We start from the raw sequence: 18,391 nt of genomic DNA, 5'->3' as shown, positions 1-18,391 counted from the left end.
CTGCTCGGAGCTTCTCTGCAACAGCAAAACAGGTTCCGCTGAACCTAGAGCCACAGGAGCAGATCTTGCAGCTACAGGTGAAGATACCCATTCCCCTCCTTGTTTGCAGAGGCAATACATGGTTGAAAAAAGAGACCACCAGAAAACCTCTTATTCATTTACATACGATATTATACAAAGGCTGCATCGAGTTGATCCTTGAACTAGTAGGGCTGAATTATTTCCAGATACCTCTGGGTGACTTTCCCTTATAACTCCAATAAAAAGGTAATGCTACACAATCAAATAACAATGTGCTGAGATGGAGTATTCCACTCAGCTAATTTCCCTCCCACAAGCAAATTCTGTGTATGTTAAAACTAAACCTTCCACCCAGTCTAACTCCTCAGCATATGGTTTATACCTCAACCATTCTGGAATTTCTGAACCTTGTTAGGTAATCAGAAACTGCCCACTCCTAAAATCACACAAGAGGACACCCAATTGAAGTACAGTTTGGAAACGGAGAATGTAGTATTCCGTGTTCTTGGAGTGATGCCACAGTGCTTTTTGAACCTTTTGGGACAATGGAGAGTTCTGGCATGTGCTATTTACAGTGTACCAAACCAAATGCAGTTAAAAAGCTGTATGAAATCATGACAGAGAAACAAAAAGAATATGTAACATCCAAGCATGGATGAAGACCAGTAACTGGGCTGTAAAAGCAAAAGGATACAGTTCAAGGTCTTTCAGTAGGCTGTAAGTCATATATGGCTCCTTGTGAAATATCTGCTCAGCTATTTGACGCACTATGCCCTCTGCCCCACTCCCCTCGACCAAATACAGCCCCTCCACCCCTCGTAATATTAAAAAACTAAGTTACATTTGAAGGAAAACTGACAATACAAGTTGCCAGAGTAAGGAAAAGTTTTCATTTACTACTAAGGGCACTCAAATAAGTCATTGACTTTTTAAAAATGGGATCGATTTAACAATACTTTGTCCACACGGACCTCTAAAAATGAACATATTACTATTGGGCAATGGATTTACAACATAAATATCAAGTATTTACTCTCGCCCTCTGAAGTAGCCCTCGTGCAAGCCTTTTTAGGCTTAAAAGTCAACCTTCCAAGGGGCTGGAAGAAATCTGGTCTGGCTCTTGCAGTTTCATCTGGATGAACACCAGTTGTGTGGAATTTGATTGGAAGATAGAATAAATCTCACATGATTGTTGTGCCTTCCTTTCCTAACTGAAGCAAGGCACAACCCTTTTACAAGGTCTAGTTATGACACTCAGGAACACCCTCTGGACACTATTCAGCATGAATTTTCAACTGCGATGATTAAGTATGGAAAATTTGCCAGCCACGCCCCAGTTCCCACCTGTGAGATGATTGATTGAGTGAAGGGAAGCGCTGCGGCTGCCAGAGAGCGCCTCTCCACGGACAACAAGTCTGTTCCGATGACATCCTTGGGGCTGATGATATCCCAGTCTTCCAACAGCGGGCCTGTGGGAGAAAAGGACGTATGTCAGCAACCAGGACAATCCTGCTAGAAACAAATAGTGTAGAAAATAAACGTGGAAATATTCTTTCTTCTCTGTAAAGTACCCGCTCTGAACAAAACAAGAGCATGAACTACTAATTGAGAACCAGTTCAATGTTAAAGGCCAACCAGCAACAGTCTACTAGCATACTAGACAACACAGTCTGAAATGTATAAAAAGAACTCTAGCACGAGTTTGAAAAGTCAATTTGTCAAATAAAAAAAAAATCAATTTGTCATTTTCTGATTAAATATTGTATTTAAAGCCTTCTAAAAGATGTACACAGCACCATTATAAGAACAAGGCATACAACTGTACAAATGGTACAAACTCAATTGGTGAAAAGGTCTTTACATTATTAAATAACTTACACCCTTCTTCCGAGCAAAAATAGCTGAATACTGTTTAAATTGTTAAACGTACAGATTCGTTTTACCCTGACAAATAGTAAAATAATTTCGATGGGCTGCTGACTGGTTAGTCAGTTACTAACATCTTAATTCAGCTCGAACAAAGCCATAAAACACAAACTAAAATAAAGTGATAAAAAAATTAGCACACAAATAAGATTAAAAACAAGTTTTTAAATACACAGGCCCAAACAAAAGTAACCTGAAACATGCAATCTACACCCTTGTGAAAAGCCACTGGTAAATGTAGAGAGTTAAAGCGAAACCTGGTCAAATAGAATCTGCAATTCGAGCTGAAAAATGAGGTTAGCTAAAATTCACATCCCAGCAACGTTTTATCAAATTATATTTGGTACTACTACCAAGTTTAATCAATCATTCAGGTATTTGTAAAGCGCACAATTCACCTGTGAAGGTCTCAAAGCGCGGGGGTGCAGCTCCGAATCAGCCAGGTCTTGAGGCTCTTCCTGAAGGTGTGCAGAGTGGGGGAACGTCTGATGTTCAGGTTGAGCTTGTTCCAGGTCTTTGACGCGATGTGGGAGTAGGCTCTTCCACCCCCTCTGGCTCTGTGGGTACGCGGGGTGTGGGAAAGGTTGGCGGAGCGGAGGTTTCGCTTGCGTGCGTAGAAAGAGGCTCTTTCGATGAGGTATTGGGGTCAGGTGTTGTGGAGGGATTTGTAGGCGTGAGTGAGCAGCTTGAAGGTTACTCCCTTGCCAGTGGAGGTCTTGTAGGTGTTGCATGATGTGGTGATGTTGTGGGATGCAGAGGAAGAGTCTGGCGGTGGTGTTCTGGATGGTCTGGAGTTTTCAGAGCAGGGATTTGGTGATTCCAGCGTAGAGGGCGTTTACGTAGTAAAGTCTGCTGGTTATGAGAGCGGTGGTACCCTGTATGCCAGAGTCATGGAGTCTAGGGGGGTGGGTACAGTGGGAGACTGTGTAGAAGGCTGCAGAGAGGTCTAGTAGGATGAGGGCCATGTGGCCCTGGTCCAGGAGAGTGTGCATGTAGTCTGTGGTGGCGAGGAGGGCGGTCTCTGTGGTTGCTGCGAAATCTGGATTGGGAAGAGTCACGGATGGAGTGGCCTTGGATGTAGTTTGTGAGCAGGATTTTGACCATCTTCTCTGTGACTTTGGCCAAGTAGGGGAGGAGAGAGATGGGTCTATTGTTTTTGAGGTCAGTCGGGTCTGGAGATGGCTCCTTGAGGAGTGGCTTCACTTCTGTGCGTTTCCAGTCAGGGAATGAGCAGGAATCGAAGGTCGAGTTGATGGTGCGTCGTAACTCTGGTGCTATGGCGGCAGCGGCAGCTCTGTGGAAGATGTGCGGCGGTCAGGGGTCCGTGGGGGCTCCCAAGTGAATGCTCTTCATGGTCATGGCAGTGTCGTCAGTAGTGACTGCAGTCCAGGCGGAGAAGGTAAGCTGGCTGGCGTGGCTAGAGGTAGGAGTGGTTTCGGTGTCTGTTCGTTGAAGTTGTCGTAGAGGGACTAGATCTTGAGATGGAAGTAGGAGCGGAGTTTGTTGCCGAGGTCCTGGGAAGGTGCGACGTCTGAGGCTTCGCTGGGGGGGGGGGGGGGGGGGGGGGTGTATGGTGAATTCCTGTATGATGCTGAAGAGTTTTTTTCGAGTTGCTGGAGTTGGCGAGGATTTGGTCCTGGATTAAGGTCCTTTAGGTAGATCTGATGAGTTGGTGGTATTCTGTCATGGCGTTCTTGTAGGTGGTCCAAGCTTCTGGGGTTTTGCTGTTTCTCCATACTTTCTCGAGACGTCTGCAGGTGCGTCTGGATTCTAGGAGGTCAATTGTGAACCAGGTGGCGTTCATGGGGCGCTCTCTGTCTATCGGAGTTATGGAGGGGGGCGAGCTGGTCTGTGTAGTTGGTGATCCATCTGTGTAGTTAGTTGACTGCAGAGTTGATGTTGGTCATGGTGGGAGGGGGGGGGGGCGGGGGGGAACATGGTTGAGGGTGGTTTAGGTGTTCCTCCGTGACCTTGCTCCAATTGCTTCGCGGAGGGCTTGGTGTAGGTTTTTGAGCAGTAGTTTGATCAAAGGAGAAGAGTATGCAGTGGTGGTCCGTCCGGACGTGGTGCGGCTGAGGTGGATGTTGTTCTCACCTGCGAAGATGGAGGGTGAGGGTGTGTCCTGACTCGTGTGTAGGGGTAGTGAAGAGTTGTTTAGTTCCGATGTTGGCAAGGTTGTCCAGGAGGGCAGTGGAGTTGGGGGTCGCTGAGGTTGTCGAGTTTGAAGTTCAGGTCTCTGGGTAGTATGAAGTCCATGGAGGAGATGTAGGGGGACACAATGATGTCAGTGATGGGTGTGGTGAACGCGGTTCGTGGTCCAGGAGGTCTATAGGTGGGGCTGCTGCGTAGGGTCGTTATGGGGCTGGTCTGGATCTGGAAGTGAAGGCGTTCCGTGTGGGACAAGGAGTCGCTTGTGCTGGAATTGGCGAGTAGGAGGGAGTTCTTATGCGTGATGGCGAGTACGCCTCCTGGGTGGTTGGGGCGGTCCTTCCTCAGGATCTTGTATCCGTCGGGGATGGCGGTAGCGATGTCGTGGTAGAGGTGGAGTTTGCCCAGGATTCTGTGAGGAAGGCGACGTCTAGCGATAGGGTGTCAAGGAGGTCCCAGATTTCTACTGCGTTTCTCTGCAGGGACCGTACGTTGAGGATGCACCTCAGAGGTTCGGGTGTGCTGGCGTCCTGTAGGGGGGCGGTGGCGGTACGGAGGTGGGTGAAGGTTCAGCAGCAGTGTCAGCAGGAAAAATGGTCGTGGGTGGTGTCTGGCGTTGACAGCTGGCACTTGTTGTTTCTTCCAGGGTTGAGAGCATGGAGGGCAGCTTAGTCGCAGTGGTGGGAGGGGGGTCGGAGAAACAGGGTCGCAGACTGGCGCAAACAGGCTTGCCTTTGGCGCGCCAGCTGTGTGGCCCCGTATTGGCTGCTATTAAGTAAGGGATGGGAGAGAGAGCGCAGCTGGGATGCGGGAACGGGCAGGGGGGGGGGTACAGGCCGCGGGGGCAGCATCGGTGAAAAAAGGGCACAGAAAAAGGACACAAAAAAGGCACAATAAACAGAACAGATAAACAGAGAACCGGCACAATAAACAGAATAAACAGAACCAGACACACAGACAGTAAAGACAGACAAACGGAAAACAGAAGAGAATGGCTGAGCGGACCAGCAGGAGAGCAAGGCTCTCTCATTGGAGCCTGCGGGTGGAGGAGGGACCTCAAACACCTAGCTGAGACCAGAGAGATACTGGGGGCAGGAGCGCAACGACTGAGCTGCGCAAGGGGAGAGCAGAGTTCCCTGACCAGGAGGTCAGAATCGAAATTTGCCTGGTGAAGGATGCACCGCCTTTCTCCGAATGCCTCTCTCACCTGGTGTAGCGGCAGGATAATTTGTACCAATTGGACTGGTGGTGACCATTGTCCACTGCCATCTCAGTATATGACGATAGGTCCTTTATTTCTGACTTGATCTTACCTATTTGCAAGGTTTGCCTATTGGCTTTGACATGATTCTATGTATCTTGTGCCTCTCTTTTGGGCCTAGAGGCCTATACAAGAGACTCCATCTTTTCTCAGCCCTGGCTTTTCGAGGCGTTTGTAGGTGAAGGGTGGTATTTTGGTTATAACTTGTTCGCTCTTTGCAAACTGGAAGGAACCGGCCCTTATCGGAGAAATGTACTTTCTCTGTGCCGGAGACGCAACAACAATTCGGACGGCTGAGGGTGCATCCTTGGCACAGAGAGTGGAGCAAGGAATCTGCTGGGAGGTGGGTTACTTGCTGGAAATTTCCATGAGAGAGAGAGCTTTCTATATTAAGGAAGAGTAGGGAAGCAGAGAGGGCAGTTGGTTTTTGGAACAGTCATGGAGCAGTTGGTTCTTGGAGTTGGTGAAGACAGTTGGAGTTCAGTGCAGTCCAGTTCAGTTGGAAGTCAGATGGAAGAGTTGAAGCCATGAGGAACATCAGAAGTTTGCCCGTTGGTGATGGTGGTTTGGTGATGACAGAGAGTCCAGATTCAACCAGAGAGGGACAGAGATTTGGACCCTTCTTAACAGGGTGAGGTATACTAAGAATGCTTTCATTATATTCGTTTGTGCTTAATCACTTTTTCCTTTCAGCTTCTTATATGTATCCATATATACCAATGATTTATTAGTATTGTGTTGCCTAATTATTTTCTTTCCTTGTCATTCTATCATTGTGTAATAAATAGACTCCAATGATTACCAATTGCATTTGAATGTTATTTCTGACACAGGATTAACCTTTCTTTCTAGCCAGGTGCGGACGTATAGAAGGATGCGTAATTCCCTTCTTACAGGTAAGATGACAGGAGGATGTGTAGTTCATGGCAAGGAATAACTTCAGATGAGAATAATTTAGCTTAACAGTTCTTGCTTGGGAGGATTGAGACCTGTCTTTACCAAATGCTCACGGAGGGATGGGTTATTTCCCCTCGAATGGGTAGTTGCAGATATAGAAGTGAGATCAGCTCTTGAGCAGGAAAGTCCAACTAATTGTAGTATTTCTCTTGTTTATTGTCATTTTCCCCATTCTCAGGTAGGTATTTTAGGTATTGTGTTTCTTAGGTCTTGAGAAGGGTGGTGGTACGTGGCGGCTGGGTGTGCTATAATTGGTACGCTGATAACTTGGTCTAAAAATCCGGTCGCTACACCTGGGTAGTTGCCTCCCGCTTGATATTTGCCGAATTAATTAAAAGCTTAGGGAAACTTAAATTCCTAAAGCTCTCATTAACATAGTTAGTCCATGGGAGCGTCAGGGAGTAATCCTGGAAAAGAATCTTCCAGTAGATCTTTGAAAAGTGTGGCAGCTTCTTTATCCCAAATCCAGAGTACCAGGGGGTCCAGCCTAATCTTGTACTCAATATGGGGTCAAACACACCTCAGAATAGCACATATATGAAGAAGCAGATTAGGGAAATGCCAGTAGTCTACGTAAACATTTATGCTCGACCCTCTGCCAAGCACCCTGTGCCTCCAAGATTCTAATGACTTCACGGACCATCTTGTGCCCTAGTCGACGCACACAAATAAAAACTGACTAACTCTTTGGTATTGGGTTGCCCTTCTGTTAAAAAGGGTATGACAATTTAAATTATGATCCAGGGAGAGACCCAAGTAGTTTAAAGATTTTACCCTGACCATTTATGGCCTCCCAAATAAAAAGATCTGGTTTTGATATTTATTGGACCGAAGCACATAGGAAAATATTTGCTGGGATTAGTTTTAAGATCAAGCCCCTCCATAAAACTATAAAAAGCATCAAAACTGGGACTTCACCATGGGCATATCTTTCCCTACTTTACTCTATCAAGGCTCCAGATCGTTAGTATAGATAATAATAAGGGCCCATCACACACCCCTGCCTAACCCCCATAGAAGATGTGATTGCAGGGGAGAGTTCACCCTCGGAGCCATACCTCACCCCATTCAGAGAGTCTCGGTGCATCCTCTGTAGCAGACCAATTATAGTATAATCTATCCCCATCTTTACCATAATACCCCACATCTTGGATTTATTGTCCAAGACAGAGGGGAGGTCCATAAAGGCTAGATGAATGGAAGCTCTCCTTGTCTTGTATACTTGCCAATAAGCAACTGAAGATTCAGGCATTGTTCGATAGTGTCCACCCCTGGGCAAAACCCAAACTGTTCTTTAGATAGTGCCTGGATTTCCTCCAGCTATCCCTCAAATCTGGCTGCTATAATTCTACCCAAAAGGTAGAAGGGAGCTGCCCAGAAGGCAGATAGGCTGGTAGGTGGATGCTTAATGTCTGCCCGCGGTCTTAAAAATGGGGACGACTATTGCTTCCTTTCAAGACAGAATAGATGCCCCTTTAATAAAAGCTTTAAAGACATTAACTAAAATCTGTCCCCAAAGTGCAATATTGTCCTTAAAAAGATCTACCGGAACTCAATTGGGTCCTAGGGATTTCCCCACAGGACTCTATTTAAGGGTGACAATTATGTCCATAACTGAAATGGAATCGCTAAGTATGGAATATAGCTCCAGGTTACGGAAGACTACCTCATCGTTCTCCGGAATAATCTCAATGGTACCTGGGTTAAATATATTGTTGTAGTGATCCATCCAAACCTGCACAGGGATAACTGAGTCCAGTGAGGGCTTTTATGACCCTGGAGAAAATGGCCAGTTAACAACCTTCCAAAATAGTGCAGAGCCTTTAGAGTTCGAGGCGGTGTCCAAACCCTGCTTCCACCCTTAGCTCTGATCTGCTAGCCTCCAGGGTGGGTTTGTAGTTTCTTCTTGCCCTCAAAACATTGCCAGGGTTTGGAGAAAAGGACCAATATCAATTTCGTATGGGCCACAAAACATGCATGATTAAACCAGCCTATAGGTGACAGTTTATTGGAAGATTTGCTCTGCCACAGCCCCTACTGCTGGGAATAAAACCTTAAAGCATTGAAGATATTCTTATGTGGCTTCTCTTCTAAGGAGAGTGCTGATATAACTTCTCTGTTCACACTCACAAGCATGCACATACAAATCTCCCTATCCACCCTCTGCCATTATATCCTGGTGCCCTTTTTACACGAGTGCAAGGGACTGGACGAGTCAGACAGGCGGAGATCCAAAATGACAGATAAGGGGCAGAGATCACTGATCCAGGAGACGGATACATAAGTTTGCTAAATCCATACTAAAATCAATCTCACTACCCTTCAGAGCACCATTGTATGTGGCTGGTAAAGGGGATCCCAGTGCCTTATAATCTTTGGCGAATACCTGGGATCTAGAGAACATTGACCATATTCAGAGCATGCACAAAAGGGGTATGCTAGAAGTGTACAAGCTCCTCCCCCATCTGTGGTCTCCAAGCCACAGGAAGAGTGATCCCTGCTCCCACACAGTCTTGTGTTAAAAACCCCCGTCCATACTATTAGGGTTTCCTCATTATAGCTATCCTGAAATCTCTCCAATTCTTCAATTAGAATGATCACGTGTGAATCAAAAATTGTATTGTACATATTAACCAGGACCACATTGGAACAATATAGGGTTTGCAATTGAAGCAGCTGATAATTTGGTCGAAAATAAATTATTCTAGTAGATTGGGCAGATAAATTAATGGACTATAAAAGGATGTATGACGGTACGACGCGTACCGTCACAACGCAAGCTTTAACAACGCGTCCCTTACAACGCAAGTCGTGGGGGCGCGGATTGAGAATAGTATAATTTACTAATCTAACACTATTCTAACACCAGTCCCCGTGGACACTAGGGAAGGTGTTGGAATAGTAAATATACTATTATTAATCCTCTAGCGCCCTCCAGCGCAAGTCGTGGTTACGACTTGCGTTGTAATGGACGCGTTGTTAAAGCCTTGCAGAGTAAAATCCGCGTGGTAAAGGATGTTTCCCACTATAAAATAGCCAAACCTCCCTTGGCTCTACCTGCAAGTGAGGGAGTGGCGGCGTTGCCCAAAAGTATAGAAACCATTTATACTAAAGTTCTCAAGCGCAGTACGGTAACATCTACTTAGTTAATATTGGAGAGCCAATCTGGATTTTGACATTTGGAGTGAATGCCGGCAATGTTCCAAGACATAGTTCTCAGCCCTTTCGCCCTCCGAGCTGGGCCCGGGACCAGTAGAGGACGTAATGGAGCCCCTCTCTGGGGGCCCACCCAGCCCAATTTCGTTCCTGCTGTCTGGAGCCAGTAATGCTTGACTATCGTTAATAGAAAGTCAGTGCAAGTCCTCTAGTGACGCAAGGGCTTCTAAAGAGTTCCAAACCCTCATATTGTATAATGGATTCACAGGCTGTAGGTGGGACTCTTTGCCTTTCCCAAGACGTAGAAAAAGCACCACAGGTCTATAAAATTTTCCCAGAGACAATAACTGACTAGCACCAGATGCCAAGGACTGATTACTAAAAACAACCTTAGGAAGGGCTTGACCATGGTAGGAGACTTAAAATTACCCAGCCCTCACTCACTTCCTTCCTTTGTACCAGGACCAACCAAGGGTGACCTTCAGGCCATTCAAAATTAATTTGCAAAATCAAGGGAGCCAGAGTACTTTTCCGGAAGCACAGAACTACTTTATTTTTCAAAGCAGAGTGGTTTTCTCTAGTCAAACTTAAGGATTGGTATGTTCTTCAAGACCACCACATAAGGAGTACATTCTGGTGGAAGCGGAGGGAAAGTTTTCCAAGGGGCTCATGACTATTGATATGGATCCCCTGGAAGAGAACGTTTTCCAGAGGTATAGGGGATCTATTCAAGAAAGCAGCACCTCTCTCTCTCCCACTCCCTCTATTAAATTGTTTTGGGAAATATCCTGTGATCTTGAGATACCCCTCCCATGAGTGCTGCAGCACCTATTCCCAAGTGGTATTGCCATACTCGAAGTGGCTGGGGCACCAAAGAGTGTGGGTGGGGTGGGAGGGGGTGGTTGGAGGCTGGAACTAGCCTTCACAGCCCCTACAGGCGAAACCTCAGCTTGTACTGCTATTCTGCCCAAGCAGGCCAAAATGGAGTAGAGCTTGTTGGTCAAGAGCTCTAGAACTTTATTGCATATAGCATCTGTTAGGTCCATGGATTTATTGCCATCTTCAGTTCTCACACCCACTGTAGAGGTGGGAGGAAGTTGATAAACACGGCCTCTTTGGGTGTACCCACTTCCACTCTCTTTCTCTTGCCTACTTTGCCCCTCGATTTCACACCTTGTTGATCAAAATGAGGTTTCCCCTTCTAGAACGCCTTAGTCAGGACTTGTTCCGGCACTTAAGTGAAGATTCTAATAGCCCAACCTCCTCTAGTTAAGTGGACATATTAGGACTCAAAACAGTGGCAGAAAAATATTCTGTGGGTGCCACGCCCAGTGGAGGAGACTGAAGGCAATGAGGAAAGTGACACATGGCATTCAGCCAACTCAATCTCCATATTAATGACATCCACCACTCTCTGTAAAAAGCCGCCTAACATCGTTCTGAGGGCAGACAAAACTGGGTTAGTTGATGCCTCGATCACCTTACGCTTCCCAGTTCATGAGTTCTAACAATAAATGGCCCAATAAGACAAGAAAGAGGGCACACCGCCCCTACCTTGTGAAGAACAAAAAAGGTTGGCCCAGCCCCCTCTGGGTACTAAAACAGCTGGCACCACCTACCTGCCGCTGGTAGTGCTGGGCCCTGTAGTCCATGGCCCACGCCTCACTCCACCCCTTCTACATGCTGGGGAAGGGTGTGTGTCCAACTCGCAGCACAAGAGCTCAGGGGAGTTTACCTCGTCTCTCGGGATGCCGCAGTCTCTGACGCGGGTCCAGCTTAACAGCAGACCTCTGCCCTGTGTGTCCCCTGCTCTGGGCTGGTGTGTAGCGTGAGGAACACCTCCTGCCCTGGGGCTACTGCATCCAGGTTTACAGCCACTGCTGATCCCCAGGACGAAACAAGTGAACGGGGTGTCCGGTCCAGCAGCGCGGGCCCAGAGGTGCTCCACCGCCAGTGCTCGAGAGGGCCTCTCATCTCAGTCCTGCCTTCCCTCACATAAGCTCTGGGGGTGTGAGCAGCTCAGCCAGGCCAGGGAGAGGCAGAAAAGAGCACATGTCAATGCAGAAAAAGAAAACATTCACAAAATACCAATGCAATCAGAAGCTTGTAAATAGACACGAGGAGTTGCTGGTTTTACTAGGTGCAAGTAGAGTTTTTTAAAAGCCACCAATCGCACTATGATATATTGGCCCTCATTACAAGTTCAGGGCTAAATATCGAATCCCTGTGCAAACAGGTGACTGTACCAGGATCGGAATTGTGTGGTAATTTATCACACCTTAACAGTTTTCCCCATGTAAAATCTGGCAGGTCAAACCTGAAAACATATTGGGGTAAAAAGAAAAATCATGCGAAAATCACATCAAATCTGCAGGCTATGCCATATTTTTGTTTAGAAGACTTTGAACAGAAAGCATTTACCAGACTTGGCAAGTACCTCACCAGGGGTAATGGCATTTAGGAGGTGTGATAATTACCCCAGCTATTCCACCCAATTTGTAATGGGAATATTGCCTTTAAAAATTGACATTTTGAAATGCAAAATGCAACTATTTGCTACACAAAAGGTGCCAAGAACATTCAGTTTGACACCTTGGCAATAGATACCATGGACCAGGCCGGAATCTAAGCACAAAATCAGTTCTTGACTTACATGACTGATCAAACAAGTTAATAAAGCTGGTGATCAAAACAATTTAGGATGATTTAGCAGACAGATGAAACCTCTTTGAACTGTGGTGAAGGGTACTTGAATCCAGTGGCAAAGTGAGCAAGGGACCCACGTCCGGGCATACCCTGCCAACTGACTTGCAGTCCGGTCTAGACTGTTCACACAAGGCACAGGGTCAAAGCCGATTTGCACATATAGCTGGGTCTGAACTGGGGTGGCGAAGTGAGCCAAAGATAGATGATGGATTCAACCCAGATATGCGACTCGGTAGGAAGTGTCTGAAAAGTTTCAGCTCTCTATCCATCATCTCCTTGGGTTTGCTTTGTTTGCCCTAACTTGACAGGGTATACACAGACGTGGGTCTCTTGCTCACTTTACCACTGGATTCAAGCTAGCCTGGCTGAAGAAGGGTGTCTCTCTCCCCCCCCCCCATGCCCCCCCATACTGGTCCCAGGAGGCTTGTTTCCGATCCATGGAAGACCTGGCTTGGCAATTCGGGTCGGACTGTTTCCATGAGGCACAGGGTCAAGGCTGTTTTGCATATAGCTGGGTCTGAACTGGGGTGGCGAAGGGAGCTAAATAATGATGATGGATTCAACCCAGATCTGTGACCGGGGGTGAGTGTCTGAAAAGTTTCAGCGCTCCGTCCAACATCTCCTTGTGTTTGCAGGGTAAATAAGAACACATACAGATAAGCAACCAAAAAAATGTAGTTTGAATTTACATCCTTTGGCCTTATATGTTCATAAGGAAATATTTGGGACGCATACCTTGACACACATCATCTGTCAGACACTACTAAACTGTTCTGCCTTTCATGCTCTAATAGCATAGCACATACAAGTAGGCTTTTGGTTCTAGACAACATTTATGGCATTTTAGCAATGCTGGAAATGTTCATTTTGTTCTCGTTATTTATAACCTGTTTTGCTGCTGTTTTTATAATAGCTTGTATAGTTATTTTAGATGTACTGAGAAACAGATTGCTCCTGTAGTAAACTTTTATCTTTAAAAGTGTTCATTCTTCTTAGTACAGCGTGCAATACTGTGAATACCGAAATAAGGTTGTTGCCGTTTCCACAGCGCCCGATCTCTTTATGGGATGGTTATTAACCCAAAAGCAATAGTTCTAGGTCAATAACAAATTGACTAGTGTTTTGCAGAGCTAAAATAACTTGTCTTTCACATCCATAGCTGGTGCATTAAACCAAGTCCACCCCTGTCATCCGTGGGTGGGAAAGCGGACCTTGTAGAGTAACACCGAAGTTTGACTTACGCAACAGTGTCAACTGTACCTAAACTATCATCTGCAACCAACTGTCCACAGCAGACAAAATACACTGGTGACCAGTTAGATCTCCCAATGGTGAGAAATAGAAAGACTGCTCATGTGGCACGCAGTAAGGACTGTTGTACAACCTTTCAGCCTTTATTAAAACTGGTGACAATGACCCGTAAGTGCCATTTTCTACATCAGAGGGTGCTTCTGTGAGCTGTTGAAACTGTATTTACTGGGGCCTGTGCACTTCGTTTTTTGGCCAGCAGGGGGAGTAAAGCTTTATTCAAACAGTATTGTTAGATTTCGAGTTAGTAAAGCCTTTACCTGCTGAAGTCCAAAGTTGTGGATTGAGCCTGTCTGTCTCCTAGGAGATTCTGAACAGGAGCAAGCAGCTTCCAACTCCCTGGCCAGCAAACCTTGTCTGAGGTTGCTGGGACCTTATATGGTGTGCTGATGGTTGGCACATGTGTACACTGATTGGTGGTTGTATCTGGTGTTTCTATTGGGTTAGGGTTAATGTCCTCATTGGCTGGGTATTTGAGGGTTCTGATTGGTTTCTCGGTCTGTGATTCAATCATTGCAGGGTTGGGACTAGGGCTAGGGTTCGGATTTCTATAGGAAGTAGGGACTAGGGCTTCCTATGTTATTGGTTGTTGGGAGTAGGGTGGGACTAGGGCTACGGTTAGACCTTTAATTGGAAGTAGTGATTTAGTGCTACTGGTGTGATTGGTTGTTGGACCAGTTGTGGGACTCAGAGTAGGGTTAGGCTTTCTATTGGAAGTAGGGACTAGGGCTACTTGTACCATTGGCTGCTTGGAATTGGGTTGGGACTAGTGGTAGGACTAAGGCCTTTATTGGATGTCGAGATCAGGGTTTTTGAACTGATTGGGTGCTTGGACTGGGGTTAAGATTGGCTGCAAGGTCCTGGTCTCCTATTGGTTCAAGATGTTAGGGCTAGTGTTGTGATTGGATAGTGTTAGGGCTAGGGTTCCCTTTGGCTGAAGGGGTCACCTGATTACTAGGGCTACAAAAAGGGCCAGGCTTAGGGCGTCTCAGCGAAGGGTGGAGAGGACAAGGGTAGTTGCCTGTTTGGGCCTGTTAAGGGTGGAGAGGACAAGGGTAGTTGCCTGTTTGGGCCTGTTAAGGGTGGAGAGGACAAGGGTAGTTGCCTGTTTGGCCTGTTCGAGACTGGTCGGGACTAGGGTCTGAAATGCTGCCCTTTTTCTCTTAAAAAAAAAATCCTTCACTCTTTTATCCCTCCACTATCCTTTTTCTATCAAAATTAACAGACTAACATGTTCACTCCTCAAATTCCATGTTCCATATTCAACTATACTAATATACTGCCCAAATAACTGAATAACATATCTACTACTCAAATTACTTCATATTTGTACTATACTAATTTTCAACACTAATCCTTTATGGTTTCCGGAGTGGCGTGCTACTCGCCAAAAAAGCGCTTCAACACCCATCAGGGGTAACAAGTGCTATATGAATGCAAACCTTTCTTCCCCTTTTATCCCTCCGCTATCCTTCTCACGCCAAGTAACACACCAATATCCACCACTGAAATTACCTCATATTTCACCATATTAATTCACCACTAATCCTTTATAGGCTCCCTGAATAGCATGCGTCAACAAGCGAGCAATAAATAAATACTAACCTTTGTCCTACTCTATCCTTCAGGTATCATTCCAAATCCAAATAACTGACTAACCTATCCACCACTTAAAATGTACTTGCATGTTTCACTATACGAATTCAAAACTAATCCTCTGTGGGTCCCGGAGTAGCGTGCTACCCGCCAAAAAAGCGCTTCGACGCCTCGTCAGGGGTAGTAAGTGCTATATAAATGCAATTACAATACAATTACAAAACACAAAAAAAGATTCCTTTAAATCCAACTGCAACAACACCCTGCAACAGGAATAGCCTTAACACCTGTCATATAAAATGTCGAGAGCTGGATGTTGCCAATCATGCCACACAGACGTAAGTGTATTTTCAAAGAGGGGATAATACTGGAGTGCTTAGAAGCCATAAACCATTTCATTCTGGTTCAGCCATATCAATTCAACTCACTGTCTTCCAAGGGCTTGATGTCAACCTTCAGCTGCAGGAAGGGTGTTGAGGCACAGCCGAATGCTGTGCCTAGGTCCCAGTCAGACACCAGTGACAAATAAGCTTCCTGTCCCAACTTATCCCGGCCCAGGTAGCTGATTCCAAAATTCTTCTTGCTGAAAAGATGCAAAGGGAGAGTTAATGGAGCACAAAGGTCCCTCTGACAATACTGTACGGTTTGCAGGAAAAATAAGGATGGCCATCTTTTAGAGACCAATCGGTCAGAATAATGCACCACTATCAAGAATCACAATAGATCGTAAAAAAGCCTAATATTTAATCTTGTTGTCCTTTTGGCCAGTGGTACGGCATTGGCAAGTTTGGAGCATGAAAGAATTTTCATATTGCTTAGATGTTTATTTGAGATCAGTAATTTCACAAGCTCGAGCAGTATTGATGGCAATCCCGCCATCTTCCCACTCAAAACTGGGGAGATGGAGGAACAGGTTTTAAACACAACAGGTGATCTTCAAACAATACGTATCTGGACACTGCTAGGAAAGAACAAGCATTTGCAATGCAATAGGTCTCGCATTAGGAAAGTTTGAGCTATTGGTCTTGTAAATGACAAGTGCTGCCGAGTGGTGCTGCCGAGTGGTGCTGTGGTGGTGCTGCCGAGTGGTGCTGTGGTGGTGCTGCGGGGTGGTGCTGCGGGGTGGTGCTGCGGGGTGGTGCTGCGGGGTGGTGCTGCGGGGTGGTGCTGCGGGGTGGTGCTGCGGGGTGGTGCTGCGGGGTGGTGCTGCGGGGTGGTGCTGCCGAGTGATGCTGGGGTGGTGCTGCCGAGTGATGCTGGGGTGGTGCTGCCGAGTGATGCTGGGGTGGTGCTGCCGAGTGATGCTGGGGTGGTGCTGCCGAGTGATGCTGGGGTGGTGCTGCCGAGTGATGCTGGGGTGGCGCCGCCGAGTGATGCTGGGGTGGCGCCGCCGAGTGATGCTGGGGTGGCGCCGCCGAGTGATGCTGGGGTGGCGCCGCCGAGTGATGCTGGGGTGGCGCCGCCGAGTGATGCTGGGGTGGCGGCGCCGAGTGATGCTCGGGTGACGGCGCCGAGTGATGCTGGGGCGGCGCCGAGTGATGCTGGGGCGGCGCCGAGTGATGCTGGGGCGGCGCCGAGTGATGCTGGGGCGGCGCCGAGTGATGCTGGGGCGGCGCCGAGTGATGCTGGGGTGGCGCCGAGTGATGCTGGGGTGGCGCCGAGTGATGCTGGGGTGGCGCCGAGTGATGCTGGGGTGGTGCCGAGTGATGCTGGGTTAGTGCCGAGTGATGCTGGGTTAGCGCTGAGTGATGATGGGTTAGCGCTGAGTGATGATGGGTTAGCGCTGAGTGATGATGGGTTAGCGCTGAGTGATGATGGGTTAGCGCTGAGTGATGATGGGTTAGCGCTGAGTGATGATGGGTTAGCGCTGAGTGATGATGCTGAGTGGTGCTGAGTGATGATGTGGTGATGGTGAGTGGTGCTGAGTGATGCTGGGGTGGTGCGAGTCACCTAGTTTTATTGGATATGATGCAAAAAGAGCAACTGATGGCTAGAATGTTGAACAATGTCAAACATTCACCCCAGTACAGAGTTCTGGTCCTAAATCTAATGTGTTTTGCTCCCTATACCATTAAAGTTTAAACCCAGCCAAAGGCAAATCAGTCTTCACCTTGCTCCCAATGAGAACAGTCCAGCCTGAACTGCCAGGCCAGGCAGGGTCTAAACTGGGGTGGCATGGTGAGCAAAAGAACAATGGATTTAACCCAGATCTCTTCAGTGGGGGCGAATGTTTTGATTTGTTCTGCCTTTCGTACATCATCTGTGTGTCTTTTGCATTCCCACCCTAAGTGCCACTGGATTCAAGCTTGCTTGGCTGATGAGGCGTGAAACACCCAAACCGATCCGATGATGCATAATTCTGGTCCAGGGAGGACCTGGCTTGGCAGTTTAGGCTGGGAAGTTCCCATGAGGAACAGGGTCAAGACTGATTTGCACATGGCTGGGTCTAAACTGGGATGGCACGAGGACGGTGAGCAAAAAAATGATTGATTAAACCCAGAACAATTGACTTGAGGTAAATGTTCAGATTTGTTCTGCATTCCATTCATCATTTGTGTGTCTTTTGCTTTATTGGATATGAGGCAGGCAATTTTTTCAATGTAACTAAAGCATCATGTGACTTTAGTCCATGCCCTCCTGGAACTTGCAATGGCATTCCCATTGCAGTGTCTTGCTAAGGTTCATGCATGAGCGTTAGCACTGCACTTCCGTAGGTCAGCCGCTACAGGACCACCTGACCTGAATTCCAGGTGGAATCAGGCAGGAGTTCGCGATTTGACAGTGTGGCGCCAGGGTGCTGGCATGGCGGCCCGCTGCCACACCAAAGTCATACCAAAGCCCTTACTCTATTAAATCAAAGAGATTTTTGTACAGCAGACATGCTGAACTTAGATATTTTAAGGTGCTTTTGTATGTCAAAATCAAGAAATAGACGAATCTGTGAAATAAAATATTTGGTTAGAATCTTATAATTTGAGATGAGTTTATGGGTCAAGCCTTACAGTTAGGTCGAGAAGACTAGTCAAGTCACTAGACCTAAAGGTCTGCTAACATTTGTTCTGATTTTTCGAGGCCTAGAAGACAGACTGACATTTTACCTATGTCTTTGAAGCGCAGCAAATGAGACCATATAAACACAGAAATTTAAAGGTAGCTTTACTTATTGCATGGATTTGCATGCCCCAGCAAAAATCAGCCCCCGACCAACAGTTTGGGAAACACTGGGTTAGGGAGTTATAGACAGAAGCCTAAGCATCGCAACAGCTTAAATGCATGCGTCATTGGGCAAGACATAAAATTCAAAGTCCCGAT

At 46.8% G+C, this 18,391-nt stretch overlaps 1 protein-coding gene across 1 annotated transcript in view; it reads right to left on the bottom strand.

Moving 5' to 3' along the window:
- The window catches only part of TBC1D25 (TBC1 domain family member 25), a gene marked incomplete at its 5' end in the record, with an annotated part of 83,369 nt that extends 67,707 nt beyond the window's left edge, over nt 1-15,662 (bottom strand). Inside the window, 2 exons of the mRNA XM_086948902.1 lie at nt 1,366-1,490; nt 15,508-15,662. Coding sequence (XP_086805028.1) covers nt 1,366-1,490; nt 15,508-15,662 — 280 coding nt within the window. The remainder of the gene's footprint in view (nt 1-1,365; nt 1,491-15,507) is intronic.
- Nucleotides 15,663-18,391: the final 2,729 nt, after the last annotated feature.

The sequence above is a fragment of the Lissotriton vulgaris genome, unplaced genomic scaffold (assembly GCF_964263255.1).
Source record: "Lissotriton vulgaris unplaced genomic scaffold, aLisVul1.2 SCAFFOLD_1309, whole genome shotgun sequence".
NCBI lineage: Eukaryota > Metazoa > Chordata > Amphibia > Caudata > Salamandridae > Lissotriton > Lissotriton vulgaris.
Note: the sequence above shows the minus strand (reverse complement) of the source record. Positions and strands in the feature narration are given on the sequence as shown.